The 17,779-nt window shown below is 40.6% G+C and overlaps 1 protein-coding gene across 1 annotated transcript in view; it reads left to right on the top strand.

Moving 5' to 3' along the window:
• LOC149178508 (MAP3K epsilon protein kinase 1-like) overlaps positions 1-17,779 on the top strand; it is a 199,982-nt gene that overhangs the window by 59,313 nt on the left and 122,890 nt on the right. The window contains exon 7 of the mRNA XM_089420367.1: positions 13,029-13,130. Within this exon, the coding sequence (XP_089276493.1) occupies positions 13,029-13,130 (102 nt within the window). The remainder of the gene's footprint in view (positions 1-13,028; positions 13,131-17,779) is intronic.

Below are 17,779 nucleotides of genomic sequence, written 5' to 3' on the forward strand. Positions count from 1 at the left end.
AAGGGTTGGAGCCCTATATGTTGTACTTGATTCATTATAAAGATTATATTAATAAAAGCATTTATTCCTATTGCTTATTTTGTGTTCTAAATATAATTTATTTAACTAGTAAAAGTAACAATTGAAAAGGAATACTGATTCAGCCCCCCCTCAGTATTTCCAACAGAGCCTGTATTCTCCATGGAGAGGCTATGCAACAATGAGACTTGGTATCCAAGTGGGAGCGTTCTTCTTGTCACATGAATACATGCACTTAAAACCAAGACAGTGCTGGCTCGACAACCTCATTTGCTCGTTGCCCTTCATAGGGCATAGTGTTGGTTACCCATCGTTATATAAACCTTGATGAGCCAGGTGCCAAGCTTGTCATTTCCTCCTCGAGGATTGTCATACTCATTATAACATTTAATTGCAGGACTAGTTCACCCATTCCAAATTTGCTTCGTTTTGCTTGCAGTGGATACAGATTAATACGGAGAGTGGGAGGGATTAACGCCAACTTGAGACACATTGAATGAAGTCTCAGTATCACTACTCTCGACGCTTTAAAATTCGACTTGCCAATGTAAATCAAAAGGTGCTTTGGACACCTGTGCATGTGTTGAGTAGGAGATGAATGCCATTTGTGATCATGATTTGGACAGGGGCGCTGATTTGGTGATTTCCAAAGGTGGCGAGTAATTGTCTGCAGACTGCCGCTAGTTTATGAATGCCATCGTCGATATATGGGCTGAGGCCTTCACATTCCAAAGATACGCCCACACATCTGTCTTCTCATAATAAATCTCACTTGAATGACATTTAGTGCCTTTATTTAATATTTCTTTGCCATATGGGTGGATCGTGACAATGGGGAAATTATTAAAGGTCTATTGTTCAATTCTAAGGACCCTTTGTCCAGTCTTGTCCCTTTGTTAGCCAATGCATCCGTTATAGGATTCAAGTGCCTTAGAACATGAAAGAATTCACTTTTTTCAAATTGCTGAAGCTGAATAACAATCCTTTGCAATATGGGGGAGAGACTATTGTTATGTGATCCTTTTGCTTCCCATACTCTTCGGATTACAATCAATGAATCTGCAAATACCATAATTTTACGGACTTTCTTTTCAATTGCTAGTTCTAAGTGTTTCTAGAGAGCTTGAAATTCAACTTGGTTATTGGTTGCAACGCCTTGACCCCAAGCATATCGGATATTGATTTTTTCGTTGGGGCGAAAGATAATTTTTATATTCATTACATTGCCTTCCCCTTAAGAAATGTTTTGTTCTCAAAGCATATTTATTTAAAGGCTTGGTATCTTCTTTGTCTTGTAACATTTTTGCATTTTTCTTACTTCTTGGAGCTGTTATAAATTATAATTAATGATATGAGACAATATGATCCTTTGAGTATTCAACAAAACTATCAAATTGAAAAATTATCTAGCCATCCCAATTCAATCTTCTGCGGAGCTTTGCACTTATTTGATACTCTAGATAAATTGTTATTATAAGGCTTAATCGTGTTGGCGTCAATATTTTAAAGAAGATAAGTTAGTTGTTTTTGCCTCGAGTGATATCGAAATTTAATACCCTAACTAGTTAAGGTTTCCAATCTTATGATGTGAACGTTGATAAGGAGTTCTTGTAATATGATGATCCCTTATCATGCTTGAAACATTTTCTTGGCTTACTTTAGATATATGATTTTCTTTGCGCATTGATGTTGCTTGGTTGATACTTGATTTTCGCTTGGAATCACCAATGTATGTATGACGACATCCGAGTATGTTTTGACTTAAATTGGATCTGCATCTTTTTTAGTCGTGATATTAATGGGGCTTGTATTTGTTCCCTTTTCTTCAACTTGGATTTCTACATCTGAAGACTTTGATGCTTGTTTTATGATAAGTTCTTCTAATATGATTTTAGTGATTTCTTATCATTCTTGAGCTTTTTAATTTTCGAAATAGATTTTGATTATGATTCTTTAAGCGTGGGAGTTCTTCATTTTCTGATTTGTCAACATTTTTAATGTTTGGATTGTGAAATTTCTCATCTTTTAACTTTCTAATTTGTCCTAGCGACTCTTAATTAAGGTTTTTCAAATGAGAATTTTCTTCATCTTTTTCATAGGGAATCTTCCCTAGATCTTGATTCTCTTGTTCCAACTTCTGAATGGACTATTTTGTATCCTTTCACTTTACGATTTGTGCAAGTAGTTTTTGATTTGGATCTTTCAAGTGAGATTTTTTTTTGATTTTTAGATAATAGTTTTTTATCGATATCTTCGATCTCTCTTCTGTGAATGCTTTTTATGTTACAATTTTTGTATAGATTTTTTTCCAACTCCCTTCGTATATGCACTATTTCTTCATTTTTATTGATATGAGTTTTGTTTAGATCTCTAATTTCTTATTTTAAATCATTGTAACATTTAGTTTAAATCATTATAACATTGTTCTGTTGACTGCTTCTCACATTGGATTGCAAAATCTCGATGAATTAACACTAGAACTTTAAGTCACAAATTTGTTTCACTGGTGCTCAAAGTTGTTCCTCTATTTTAGTTTGCAATATATGTATTTCATTTGCAAGAGATTGGTTTTGTTCACGTAAGTCATTAAAGAATCTTGTTCCTTGATTTCTGTGTTCAACTCTTGAATGTGATTTAGGAAAGAAATATCTCTCTAATAAACCATTAAAATATTTCTCCATATCAAATGAAAGTTATTTTTTCTCTCTCTTCATATTGCATTACTTTATCCATTAATTTATTTATGGTCACTAATTTTTCATTCATTTTGTAAGATACTTCAACTATGAAATATGATTACTTTATCTTTTTTTTCCCCTGGAAAAATCGTAATCTTTTCATTAGTTGGAAAAAATTACATGTTGTAGATGCGTATAGCATATGCTGCGTATTTATCAATAACAGTATCAGTAGTTGCTGTACATGATCAAAAAGAGCAAAAATTACATCTCTAGGATGTTCTGTGTAGTCATATATATGTTGCCACGCAGGGCTATCAGTAGAGTTCCTATATCAGCTATATACAAAACAGTTCGAAAATCTTATATAACAAAAAAACCCTGAGATTCATGGGCTATCCGCCCTATGATACTGTGCGTCTATATATGGGCGATGGTAATACTGATATGTATTTTCGCCCCGCTGCTCGTGTATCATCCACTCTCCCCTGGGAAGTGTCGTGGCCTCCTTGGAAAGTTGGTCGGCACAGTTGTTATGTTCCCTGTAAATGTGATGGCGTGATATGTCAGTGAATTGAGCCTTCAATATATAAATTTCATCCAAAATACTGCTGAGTGTATGTGTATGACATATGGTGATATTGTTGAACCAATCAATGATTATCTTTGAGTCTCCATAAACATGCAGATGCAAGCAATCATGATGCAATGCAAAATGAAGTAGGTGCCGTAAAGTGATGAGCTCTGCGAAATTATTTGAGCCAGCCCCGAGACCAAGCTTTGCTTTGTAGTGATGCTGTGTATTTTTATAGAGGAGAAAACCACCCCCACAGCCTTGTTGCTGTGCGGCACCATCGAAAAAAGCCCATGGCTGGCTTTGATCAATATGGGGCGGATCATGCGAATGACGGGTCTTTTGCTGCACAGGGTCGGGGGTTTCGTTATAGACAGCGATAATCTTAGCAGTGAGCTGTGGCCAGATAATATCTTTGTCTTCAAATGTCAGGCGATTTCGGGCAAGCCAGTAGTACCAGCATATGATGATTGGCAGGCACTGTAGTTTTGAATTGCGGTGCTGGTTATACCAGATTTCCCAAGCATTGTTTAAATCCACACCCTCCCATCTAGTCGAGAGTTGAATGTTCGCGGATATGGATTGCCAGATGTGTATCAGATTTGGGCAATTTAGGAAGAGGTGTACGCTGGATTCAGCTGCCTGCTTACAAATGATGCACCAGGAAGGTCCATGTATAGCCCGTCGCATGAGATAATCACCCGTGGGAACAATGCCTTTCAGAATGCACCAGAAAAATAACTTCTGTCTAGGAGGGGCCGTAAGCTTCCAGATGGAGTTCCACCAAAAGGAGATGTGATCCGGAATCTTGTGGGAGATAAGAGAGAGGTATCCGTCTTTTGGTGTATAGGAACCATGCTTGGATGGGAACCAAATAAGCTCGTCCGAGCCCTGCTTGATTCTAATGTGAGCTTCTGATAGAGCAGTGGTGTATGTTCTCCAGATATGGTGCCACTGTGGAGGGATGTTTATTTGATCCGCGGTTTTCCAACACTGTTCAAAAATAGAAGAATTTTGCATGTCAGCAATATCAGCAATGGAGGAGATCCCTTGAGAGTGTAGGTGCTGTATGAGCTCTTCCGGGAGTATGTGTCTACCCCCACTATCACTCCATGGATCCCGTCCAACTCTGACCTGTGCACCATCATTGATCCTCCAAATCAAATTATCCCGGATGAGAGGAATAGCATGTAGAAGTGCTTTCCAGACAGAGGAGATCCCTGCTTTAGGCCAGGAAGGGAGACGAATCTAATCCATGATCTGAAGAGGCCATATATATTTATGGTAGACCATATGGGTCCATAGATTTTCTCCCGTGATAAGAGTCCATCCCATCTTAGCTGCCAACGCCAGAGCAAAAGATGGGAGATCCTTGAGTCCCCATCCTCCCCATTTCTTGGGAATGGCGATCCTTTTCCATCCGATCCAAGCAAATATGCGCTTCTCTGTTGCCCCATTCCATAGATATCTGTTACATGTTTGCTGTAATCTGGATAGAATGCTCCGAGGGATCCATGCCAAGGCCATCCAGAAGACCGGAGTAGCTTCTAAAACCACCTTTATAAGAACCAGCCTTCCAGCACGGGAGAGATAGCGGTGACTCCAGATGTTAAGCCTCTTCTCCAACTTTGCAACTAGCCAAATCCAATCCGCTATTTTTGGATTGATAGGTTTGATCCAATATCCCAGATACTTTAAGCCCTGATCAAGGGGATGAATGCCATATGGAAAAAGCTGACGAGCCAGATGAGACTCATTTACAGAAGTTCTTGAAAGAATGATAGATGATTTTGAATGGTTTGCCAGCATCCCAGTAGCAGTGGAAAAGAGTGTGATGATCTTTGAGAATGTATGCGAGTCCTGGATACTACCATTTAAAAAGATCATGACATCATCCACGAAAAGTAGATGTGTGAGGAACCAATCATCTGATACTTTGAGGCCATCGAAGTCTCCATTCTGTTTGGCAGTTGCAATGAGACGGCTGAGGCTGTCCATGACAATAAGGAAAAGAAGAGGAGATAGTGGACATCCCTGACGAAGGCCCCGTTCAGAGTGGAAGAAGGGAGAAGCCGACCCATTGATCAGTACACTGAAGGATGGGGTGGAGATACAAGCCATGATCCAAGTGATGAAGGGATGAGGAAATCCCAGGTGGATGAGAAGCATTTTGATGTATAACCAGCTGACCCTATCAAAGGCTTTTGCCAGATCAATTTTTAGGATGATAGCTTTTTGCTGTTTTGTCCAGATGGAGTGGAAAGCTTCCTGAGCAACCCCAATGGCTTCGTGAATCTGGCGATTCTCCAAGAAGGCAAATTGTTGAGGTGCAATGTGTCGGGAAAGGATAGGGCGCATGCGGTTTGCAATGATCTTAGATATAATCTTATATAGGACATTGCAGAGGGAGATGGGGCGATATTCATCAAAAGAGGAGGGAGTGTCTGTTTTTGGAATCAGGGCTATGAAGGTGGAGTTGATAGCATTATACATAGAGCCCGTCACTCTGCACTCTTCTACCACCCGAAGGAGATCCATCTTGATCATCTCATAGAAAGCTATGTAGAACTCAATGGTCCATCCATCCGGGCCAGGACTGCGCTCCTTTTTGAACCACTTGATGGTGGCTTCAAGCTCCTCCGGGGATACAGGATCAAAAAGACTTTCAGCTTCCTCATCATTGACAAACCGGGGAAAATGTCCAGCAATGTTTATGATATCTGCAAGGTTGGAGCCCGGTGGCTGTTTGTAGAGATTCCTGAAATGAGCAGTACCCAACTGTGATAGTTTATTGAATGTGTCTGCTACTCCACCCTCTGGCATAGGAAGATTCCAGATGGTGTTACTGACTCTCCTGCCTTTTGCATAATTATGAAAGAATCGAGAATTGTCATCCCCAGCCTTAAGCCAGATTGCTCTACTGCGAAGACGAGTAGATTCTTCCCTCTCCTTGAGGATTTTTTGTTTCTGATTTTCAAGCTCCACCAGGTGTGCCTTGTCAGTCGCTGATATAAATCCAAGCCCTCTTTCATCAGTGAGAGTGGAGAGTTCCTCTTCTATACGAATAAGATCCGAGGTCTCCTGCTTGTGTTTGTTCCTAGCCCATTCAATAGACAGCTCCTTGAGCTGTAAAAGGTTCGCACAAAAACCCCTAGCCAGAGAGTCAGCTCGATCTATAGGATGCGAGGGCCAGAAGTCTGATACAAGTTTGATATACGCAGGGTCCTGTAGCCACCCATGATTGAATTTAAAAGGTGCCTTAGGCTTTTGATTTGGACCGTTTATTTCTAAATAGATGGGCAGGTGATCAGATATACCCCCATGCCCAACCCATTGCCTGAAGTGGTGAAGCCTTTGAAGTAATGGCCCCTTCATCAGGAAGCGATCAAGTCTGCGAGCTAGGGCAGCATCTCCAATCCTTCTGTTCCTCCAGGTGGGCAGAGGCTTGATCATGGGCACATCACATAAATCATGCCTGTCCAATAGGTCTGTCATGAATGCAGTTAAGGGATCAATTTGAGCCGAGGCTCCCCAAGATTCCCCATATCCCAGGGAGAAATTTAGATCCCCCCCAATAATCAGCTGATCAACAGAAAGGATGGATAACCTCATGAGGTTATTCCAGAAATATTCACGCTGCTGGCAAGGTCCATATACATTGATGATCCTAAGGGAGGTTCCCAAATCTGCAGAGAAAAGATCAACCCCCAAGAAACCAGGTCCACCCCAGGTCCCTTGTACTTTGATGGTGCTAGGATTGTAACCAATGGCTAAACCACCCGATCGACCAGAAGCGTCCAGAGCAGTAAACTGCCAACCAGGAAGGATAGAAGATAGAGCTGCAGTGATGGAATCAGCAGGCCCGAGGGTTTCTTGAAGCAGTATGATGTCAACAGGGGAGGACTCAAACATCCTCTTGATGGCTAGTTTCTTTGAGGCACTAGCCAAGCCTCGACAGTTATAAGAAAGGCACTTCATGGGGGAAAATTCCCCGGGGTATTCTTTGCTCTAAGAACCCCATCAATGGTGGATTGCCTTCCAGTGGCAACCTCTGCCCCAGCTCTCCGAATAGCCTTGGTAAGATCGGATTTTCTCCCTCGGGAGGGAAGAGAGGATGACCCCGGAGTGATAATCCCTAAACCCGTATGGGAGGTGTGTGCCCCCTGAGAATGATGCCGAGACCGCAGGAAATAAGGGTGGGCCGCGCCCCTGGGCGAAGAGAGGGATGATGTTGGAGATGATGGGGGGAGCGTGGAAGTGATGACAGGGGCGACAACAGAAGATTGTGGCATCGAACAAACAACAACAGATAATGATGGTGCAGCTAATGTCGATGATGAAATTAATGACAGTGGAGGAGATAGAGAGTTACCCGGGAGTCCCTCTGGTGCGCTGGAAATTGCCGACTTTGATCTGGTGACAGGAGCAGAAGGACGCCCAATTGAAATACCCTGAGTCGGTGCAGCAGATACACTGGTGGTGTTCGCCGGAGGAAATGGTTGAGCAGCCGGTGAAGCAGTCCTTGGAGTAGGAATGTTGGCCTCAGGTGTACCAGCACATCTCTGATTAAGCGGGCAGTCCTTGAATACGTGCCCCACCCGGTGGCAGCGTCGGCATCTGAAGGGCACACCTTCATAATCAAGGATCTGGATGCGAGAATATCTCCCCCAATGTAGAGTGATCTTTTCTTCCAGACCATCCCTGGTGTCCAAATGTACTAGGATCCGAGCAAGGGCTCGATTCCTGGATTCCACGAATGTGCGGTCGTGATCGAGATAGGTTCCCAGAGCGTTGCCTATGCGGATGAAGGTCTCTTCATTCCAGTACTGCAGGGGCAAGCCTGGCAGCCGAACCCAAAGAGGTCCCGCACCCAATTGTTCTCTCTCTGGGTCAAACAGCGGACTCCAGCGCTTTAACAATACAGGCGCCATCTCAATATGCCAAAACTTTGCAAGAACCAGGTCCGTGTAATTTTCCTTTGCGAAATGTAACGAGAACCAGCCACGAGAGAGCACCTGAACTTCCGGGAGTTCCATTAAGATCCCACCCCAAATTTCTTTGACCCATTGGGTTAGCCTGGTAGCAGAGTAGGCACGGCCCCGAACATGTCCCACCAAGATAGTATTTGCCATGACTGCGGTCTCCGAGATGGTAGTAGCTTCACTGAACCAAATAGCAATGTCCTTCGATGTAGATTTAACACATTTGGTTCTCTTTTTCCCCGATCTAGGCGCAGAAGGGTGATTTAGCAGAGGATCCGGGAGGCTATCCGGCGGATCCCTAGAGGCGCCGACTTTCACCGCTGGGGTTTCAAAACATCCAGAAGGAGAGCTCAGGAGGGTGGATATACCCGCAGCGGATGGCTGAGCCAGAGAAGAGGGGGTAGGAACCGGGGCCGAAGTGGGGGGGTAGGAACCGGGGCCGAAGTGGAGGGGGGGCGCGAATCGAAAGGCGGTGATGGGGGAATCACGGAGGATAAAAAACGGAGAGTACCCGGCGATAGTGGGGGGAGGTCCAGATCTGAAGAGGTAGTGGTGACGGTGCCTTCGGGTGTACCAACAGGGGGTGGGATCGGGATGGAAACCGAAGGGAAGGAAAGCGACCCAGAGAAGGAGGTAACCGGAGCCACAGACCGCGGAGCGAAAACGGGGTGTTCAGGGAAGATCTGCGACGGTTGAAGGTCCTCAGAGTAGTCAAGAGCCTCCTCTGTATCCATGACTTCATTAACCGTCTCCATAGCTGACAGTGACCGCGACAGATGGCCCAGAAAAGTCGTGCCCGGTTCGGGAATAATCGTAGGTGTCTGCAGGAAAACGACAGGGTAGGGTTTCGATCAACCCTAACCGAAACCCTCGCAGCTTCCCTCAGTGCGCGCTGCAGACTTCATCCTTTCGCCCCAGCACATCTCACAACAATATGATTACTTTATCTAGAACTATGCTCGACACTTTTTTTTTCCTGGAATTATTTTAAGAATGTAAATACTTTAACCCTGTTTTGTTTACTTTAATAATTTTATTCATTTTACACTATATTCACTTATAAAACTTATCCTCCATAAAGAGAGAATACCATGTGCAAATACCATGGGTTTTTGAAACCATGGGCTTATAAACCACCAATATTAAAACTAATAGTTATCGTGAATATCCACTGCTTTCTTAATTTGTATTTTCTCTTTTATTTTAATTTTTATTTCTTTTCTTTATCCTACCTTGTCAATACCATGGAAAAATACCACGAGTTTTTGAAACCAGACGTTTTGATATTGCAAAACCCTTTTTGATTTTTTTTTAATAAATGCCATTTGCAAAACAGCTTGATCTCAGATCATTAGAAATCCCTGCCTGATACCAAATGTGATAGCGAAACCTGGCTCACAAGCTAAATATCCAAAATATATGGGATACAATAAAGAAATCTATCTAGGAATAATGATATAGTAATAATGTATGAGAGAATGCTATGATATGATAGTACAATGGGCCCCCCTATATATACCTAAGTGGAGTGCCCTTCTATTATTAATCATGCCCTTTGAGACATGTTCTTTCATTATGCTAATCATAACTTATTAATTTAAATTTAATGTTATTTATATCTTTATATTCATTACACCTCTTCAAAGGGGAGGAGATTGAGATTTTTAGCATGTACACATACTTCGGGGTGAATCCTAAGCACCCTGCTTTAATTTGCAATTGATGCTCTAGCCTGAGACCAACAAGTGCTACAAATCATTAGCCCTTCTTGAAATATAGTGCTTTCAACACCATTTTTAGGACATCTATCCAAGATGTCCCTCATGGATTCCCTTATCTGATCCATTGTTCTACATGACTTGGAGATCTTGGGTCCTTTACTTGAGTCTAAATGGGCCTCAATTGAGAGAGTCCAGATCCTTCCTCTTTAGCACATCACTAGATGCAAGTAGACAGTCCCTCAACACATCATCCTATCAGGGGTTGGGGCCCAACCCATTCAACTCGAGACATTGTTCAGATTGGTCTCTTTTCTACATTGCATCTAGAGCTCTGTTAACTTGGTAAAAGGACGATATCGTTACTGGTACCTGTACTTGGCCTATTATTTTTTATAGACCATTTTCCTCTTTAGCCCTTTGGGTTTAAGCTCAAGGCTGGTTCGCTGGGGTTTGAGATCTTTTAAAGTCGGTGGGCATTCACATGGACCATTTCCCCCCATTTAGATATCCCTTGGATGCACTTGGCCACTTCCAACCTACCAGACAAGAGTTGAACATGATTGTCAGGGATGATGTTTATAAGTAGTTTATCCAGATCACATGGGCTAACACTCAGGGTGGGTTATGCCCAAAGATGGCCTTTTACATTGAACACTTCTTGGAGCTTAGAGCCAGGCTCATTGTTTGACCATAGTATACACTTCGCCATTTGTTGCATGCTCTTTGCATTCCCTGAGGCCAGTGCAGAGTGGGTTCTCCAAGACTTCATGTAGAGATAGACCACTAGATCAATCAGTTAGATAGAATCTGCTAACTATGCCATCTACAGGAGGTCGAGACTGAGCAATAGGCCATCTTTTTTTGCCCCATCTACTATTAGATAAGGGGGAGGTTCCATTGCCTCTTCAAGGGGACTCGGACCCTCATTTGCTTCTTCAGATGTTTTAGCTAGAGGTGCGTAGCCATATACATGCAGCAGGCCCTCAGACTCCAATCGCATATTCTTTAGCTTCCTACTAGATTAGATTCTACCTAGTGAATCACTTCATTTTTCATGGCACTACCCTCAGGAATGAGCATTAAGAGATAGATCGATATTAGCACAGCGTCAGACTCCAGATCAATGTGGAGTTGTGGGACCATCCCTTGTCCCACGAGATTTCAGTGACATGACCAGATCAGATTTCCTCCCTAGGTGATGGACGAGATCCCCAAGTCCTCAGTGGTGAACTAATTTTCGGACAACAATGCAGTGGACGATCTAGGCATCCTGCTAGGTCTCCCTCTGGACATCATACTGTACTGAGTTTTTTCATTTTGCCTTGGATGTTAGGAGGGCAGGTGTATTCCATGATAGACCACCTGATTACTTTTGGTTCTTGTTCTTAGATCTTCTCTTCCTATACATCTGCACCCAAGAGCTGGTTTATGGGCTTTGCGGTCCAAGGTTGTTCATGCCTCAACTTAGATCTCACTGTCTACTCTACCTTACTTGACTTTCTGCATCTTGCATTTTATAGGAGGCCTTTTGGTACTCTTGCTTTTTAATGGCATCATTGTACTCAGCGGCCCCTTTGACCTACTTTTGTGGTCATTAGTCAAACATTAACAAATTATCTATTATCTTATCTCCACTCTGTCTTATTACCATATTCTTTCCTACTTCTAGGAGTTCTTGGGCGTTTAATGTCTTGTGTTCCACCTTAGCTCCAGTTCTCACTCTTCTGTTAAGTTATCAAAACATGAGTTGGAACGAATTGAGGGTCAAACCGAAATCAGATTGGAGTCAGCTGGAAAACCAGGTTGAAAAATCCATCATATGAAGGCTGGATAAGGGTTGGATAATTGCTGGATGAGGGCTGGTTTAGATTGGAACCAACTGCTTGAATCCATTCAGTCACCATTTCAGATCCTGCTAGAGGTGAATTAGTCCGTTTTGGCTAGTGCTGATAATAATTTTCTTGACTCTAGTGGGAATATCCAAAGGCCCATCAGTTCTGGCCATTCCTCAGTGGACATTTTCAGGAAGTTACTCAGTGTAGACATTGCTATTGATTTGAGGACAACAGTGACTAATTTTTCTTCTACAGCATGTCATGTATATGTTGTGATTTACTTACAGGCTATAGCTGGCTACCTACAGTATTGTGGTATTTTTTTTTCTTGTTGTTCCCTTAGCTTCAGGTTTTCTATTGTATTTTTTGGAGATGACTTTTGTACTTCTCCTTTTGCCATTTTGGTATGTTAAACCTGCCAGTTGCATTGACCTATTTTGGTCATTAGTGGAAACTAATGTATTTTCCTTTAATATGGTCTAATAAGGCACTGGATGTAAAAATTGGATTTATGTTAAAACAGAAACTTATACTGTCTAAAAAAGAGGAATAATGTCATTGGTCATCCTCTTTGGAGCAAAGGTGAAGGTAAGGGCTGGACTATTTTCATCTGGAAAATTAGATATACCATGGAAGATCAGATTAGGAGACTTTTTTATAGAATCTATGATTCAAGAGTCTAAAAGTTGCAGGCATCATTCTTATTTAACAACAATAGCTGAATTTGAAATAGGGACCTGCCAGTAGATTCGTTTCTGTCATTGTTGCCAGACCTGTTTAACCTCGTCATCTTTCAATGAGGTTTACAGTAATGGCCCTCACTACTAGAAGCAATTCCTTCTCTATGATCAAATCCTGTTGGAGTAAGGGGAAAGGAGACATCTGTACAAACATTAGGTCAAAAATGGAGCGGTCTAGTGTACATCTGAGTCATCTGACTAGGTTGAGAATTTGAGATCCAGATTTTCTTAAAATATGCCCATTAGTTAAAGATTAGACATATAGTTATCGAGGATTCTGGTTTGTTGTATGCACAATAATGATTATGGAGAGAAGCTTAATATCCCATATTTAATCTGGAAGGCTTTGTTTTTTTTTTCTATCAGATTTATTATAAGAAGACTTGGAAGTTGGTGGTGTGCAATAGGTATTTATTTCTGCTGATTGCAATTGTCTTGTATGCTCTTTATGACAAATATTTCTTTATTTTTAATTTACAGGGCTTGGTGAAACTTGCTGACTTCGGTGTTGCAACAAAGCTAACTGAGGCAGATGTTAATACTCATTCAGTTGTTGGGACTCCTTATTGGATGGCACCTGAGGTATTGTCAGATAAATGCTAATAAAGATCAAATCCGTCTGATTGTATTTTCTACAGGGTTTATTTTTGGGTATTGTTACTCTGTTTGTTAAATTTAAATTTTTCAATTCTTGATATGCGGATCTGATTCCTAGGATCTAACTCTAAATATTAGTCAGAGAATCAATAGAAATATCAATCAAAATATCAATCAATAATACAGCGGGGGAAGGGACTCGACATCTAAATTTTAGACAGATCTGCCTAGTATTGAGAAATATATCTGACAAATTTTCTCACTGAGATCATAAAATCAGGTAATGAGAAAATTGTTTTTCAAAGAAAGAGTTATAAATCACTCATAAAATTTGTATATGGATAACTAATTCTCCTAGTATGGTAGCCCCACTCAGGAGATAAACATATACCAAAAGAATAAGTAACATACATAAAATAATCTTGTGTCGATCCCAGAAATCCTCTCTAGATATGTGAGCAATACCAATATTATCTTGAGATAATCTCTCTTGACGTGGCGTCCTCACATTTAGTGATGCAAAAAAAATGACTAATCACTAGTCCAACTACTTTTCTAAAAATAGAAACTCCTAAAAAATAGGAATTGATGAGGAGAGCATATTTAGAGCAATAGATTAATACTTCGTCTTTGTGAGGCACTTGTTCTCTACCACACCAAGCTTGTCTCTGACAACTTGAACTTTCCTTTTATAGGTGTTTTGGCAAAATATTGGCTACCTGTCAATTTGGAGGAGTTATAGGATCCCTTGTCTCCCATGTAACTTGTCCCATCAGAAAGGATACCTGATCTCAATGTGGTTAGATGTATCATAGAAATTCTCAGAGAGATTATTGAAACTCTTGAGTGTCAGAATAAATGATGCTGGGATCGAGCATCACACTGGTCAATTGAGCAACTAATCTGTGCAGCAAAATTGCCTGACAATTTATAGAGGAAGTTGCAATGTGCTGTGCTTCTGCAGAACTGAGGTCAAATGCTTCCTGTTTCCTACTGAAGAAAAAATCATACTTGTAGCTGTGCTGAAGCACTGGCCGGAAGTGCTCTTCCTCTTTTCCACATTTCTTGCCTAATCTGAATCCACAAAACTATGAAGAAAACTCTAACCATTTCCTGTTTATTGCACGACATAGTGAATGGTTTCCTCTATATAATGGTGCACATGCTTAGCATCTCTCCAACGAGATTCCTTGGGCTCCATTATGGATTGGGTCAATGCATTTACTACAAAACATATATCTGACTTGGTATACAGGTGACTCAATCATATATCGATATAAAGTAGGAACAACCAACTTTGATGCCTAATTGCAAGTCAATTTCAGATCTGGAACCATGTGGTGTAGAGATCAGGTTGCAATCCAACATCTGAAATCTCTTCAGAATTGATCAAGTATGCTCTTCTTGTTCAACAAACACTTCAACTGAAACCTGCCAAACCCCACTTACTCCAGAAATAATGAAATGAACCAATGCCTGTCATGTCAATCTCACTGTTCTATTATTTCTTGCATCAAGAGATGAGCTGATTAAAGTTTCCTGGAATGATAAGGTGATCTATTTACTGGATCATGACAAGAAGATCAAATTTATCAAATATGAAGTAAATATTTGAACATTTGAAGACTTGGAAAATTCCAGCTCGTCAATAATCATCAATCATGGCATAACACGCTGTGGTGCCTGCTTCAACCAACAGAAGGCTTCCTTCTATGTTAGCAGGACTTGGATCCAGATACAGACACAAATAACCAGTTTTTGAAAACTCAGGATCTGGATATGACAAGTACAAACAATATAGATATATTTTTATAATTTTTAAAAGTAAAATTTACACAAACATACACACACAACTTAATTAGAATGTATAGCATATAACTTATGTAACTTGATTAATAACTATTACACACATAATTAATTAATTATAAGTGTATATATAATATTTTATATATAAGTGGACATGAGATTTTATTAAAATAGAAAGATAACATATTTGTGGTAGAAGGCCACGATACAAGATGATACAGAATACAGACAAGAGAGCGTTCTTAGGGGGCCAACTAGAGTAACGAGTTCTTGAAGACTTTATGAACACTGTGGGAATAAGGTGAACCAACCTGGCTACATGCTCCAAGCGCTTAGACACAAATAAACAGCCAGATTCTAGATTCTTCAATTCCTTAATGCCAAAATGAAAGGAGGAGAGCCTTATTCATGGTAATTACAATTGGTTTTTGGTCATCTTTAGTTCACAACAGGCGATAAACTTTCTTTGCCGTGCAAGCCAACAACAATTGAGAGAATCCGACGGAAACAGTGCCAGTGATAATGACAGGCACCTTCAAATAGGTCAGCATTTAATTCTACTTATTTTTGGAGACCTTTTAACTCTGGATCAGCACTCAGTGAAAATATTCACATGAAGACTGCAAACCATGCGGTAACAGGGTTAGGAGCTATTGTAGAGCAATCTAAACTATCCATATTGAGCTTCTATATTTTATTAATTTAATGATATTGTAGAGATCACCATAATCCCAGCTACTGTGTAGACACTCTATTACTGTCTGACCTATATATGGCTCATGGTTTAATAGATGGATTGTAAAGTCTCTACTTCTTGCGAAATACCTATAAATAGTTTCCAAGTCATAATGATATGACCATTTTTCTAAAATAGTATGAACTCTTGATATTTTTTTGTCGTTCGGACATAGTAATTCCAACAGAAATTGCGCTTAGGCTCTTTTGTGACTCTTGCTTGATCTTGCTCTCTCATTGAACTGGATGCTTTTTCTGCAACTTGCTTTCCATTCTCTTCTGCTATAATGACTTTGATGAATATTGAGTCTGCAAAAGCTTCTCTGGTGAGCATATCAATAATGATATTTTCTTGCCAGGTTTATAATGTATGTCAAAGTCATAATTGTCAAGCCAAAGACTCCATCTGAATATTCTATTATTTTGCTGTTCTAAAAGCCTTTGATTTTGTAGTATACCTGCCATGTGATTTAACTTTCTGTGCAGCCTTTGATTTTGTAGTATACCTGCCATGTGATTTAACTTTCTGTGCAATATAGATTTCACAGGTTTGAGAAAAAATCTAAATCTAGCTATGCTCTTTTTGACAGCTAAAATTTCTTTGTGGCTTGAGGGATACCTGGTTTCTGCATCTTTGAATGTTCCAGATGCACACATACATATTTCCTCTTGAGTCCTTATTATTCCCTACCTGGAGTAATACTACTGACCATGAAATATTAGAAGCATTTGTTTGTAAGGTATAAGGAAGATGATCTTCTGGTAACCTGAGGGGGTGCGTGTTAAATTTGGACAACTAGGTCCAAACTCCATGTTCTGATACTCAGATTAAGAGGCTAATATTTTTGTTGGATTCCTCTTTCTGAGAGGTGTAAAATCCATATAAAAATAGTCTTAATCCGATGAGCAGAACTTATATTTTGAATTTATTATTCTTAATAAATTATATGTGCAAAGGTCAGCCAGTTTTGTAATGTAGGCTCACATGCCCAACAGATGTGTCACACACCCTCATTGATGGATATATATATACAGGAAAAGTTGGAGAGAATTTGATCACAACACAACTCACATCTTCCTCTCTCATCCTAAAAGTACGAGCTACATGGAGGACGAATTTCAGCCACACGTGGGAAGGACGAAGATGATTTTTCTGCTGCTAGGGTTTCTGCTGCTAGGGTTTCGCAGAAGTTTGACCAGCGTTGACTTTGGTCAACGCTTGGTCCAAACAAGCTGAAAACTTGTGGGAGGTTCGATTTTTTGAAGGCCATACTACCTGGCACAAAAATCGAGGTCAAAGGGTTGACCGTTTTGCTGCTGCGTTGACTTTTAGCTTGCTGCCCCTGCGTTGACTTTTCAGGACAGTGTTGACTTTTGTAGAACTGACTTGGGTTGACTCATCTACTGGTTGGAGGGTTGTTGTGACACATGCTGGGCTGGCTGACCAAAGGAGACTTTGCTGGTTGAAGCATCCTGTTGACCGCCGAAACAAACACATACATTTTTCTTGTTTCTGATTTGTCTTCTGTAAGATCTGCTTATATGTTCTATCTGCATTTTGCTTATCTACTTGTATGATTGCTGTGAGAAAAGTGAAATTGCTCTTAGCATAGAACATCTACAAAACTTTACATGGGATCAGAGCTGAGGTGAAGACAAACTCTATCTATAGCAATCATCATCGAAGGAAATGGATTCCTCTAAGCTTGAATTCAGGGAGAATGACAAGCTGACTGGTAGTGATGACTTCCATGCCTAGAAGATGTTATTAGATCTCAAATTAGAAGATCATGATCTCCTAGATCATGTGACAGGGAAGATTCAAGAACCTCCATCAAATGCCTCTGCTGCTGTTAAACACAAGTATAAGAAGGGAGAAATCAGAGCAAAACTGCTGATCAGGGAATCCATAAATAAGAGTCTGGTTGCCTACATATCTGAACTAGGCACATCCAAGGAGATGTATGACAAACTGATACTTATGTTTCGAGTAAACAATGTGAACCAAGTGCTATTCCTCAAGAACAAGTTGAAGAATATGAAGAAGGGCCGAGACGAGTCTATTCAAACTTTCTTTATGAAGTTGACCGAAA

This window comes from Pinus tabuliformis, chromosome 4_1 (genome assembly GCF_031772625.1).
Source record: "Pinus tabuliformis cultivar Carrire ecotype Pingquan chromosome 4_1, CPIR1, whole genome shotgun sequence".
Classification (NCBI taxonomy): Eukaryota; Viridiplantae; Streptophyta; class Pinopsida; order Pinales; family Pinaceae; genus Pinus; species Pinus tabuliformis.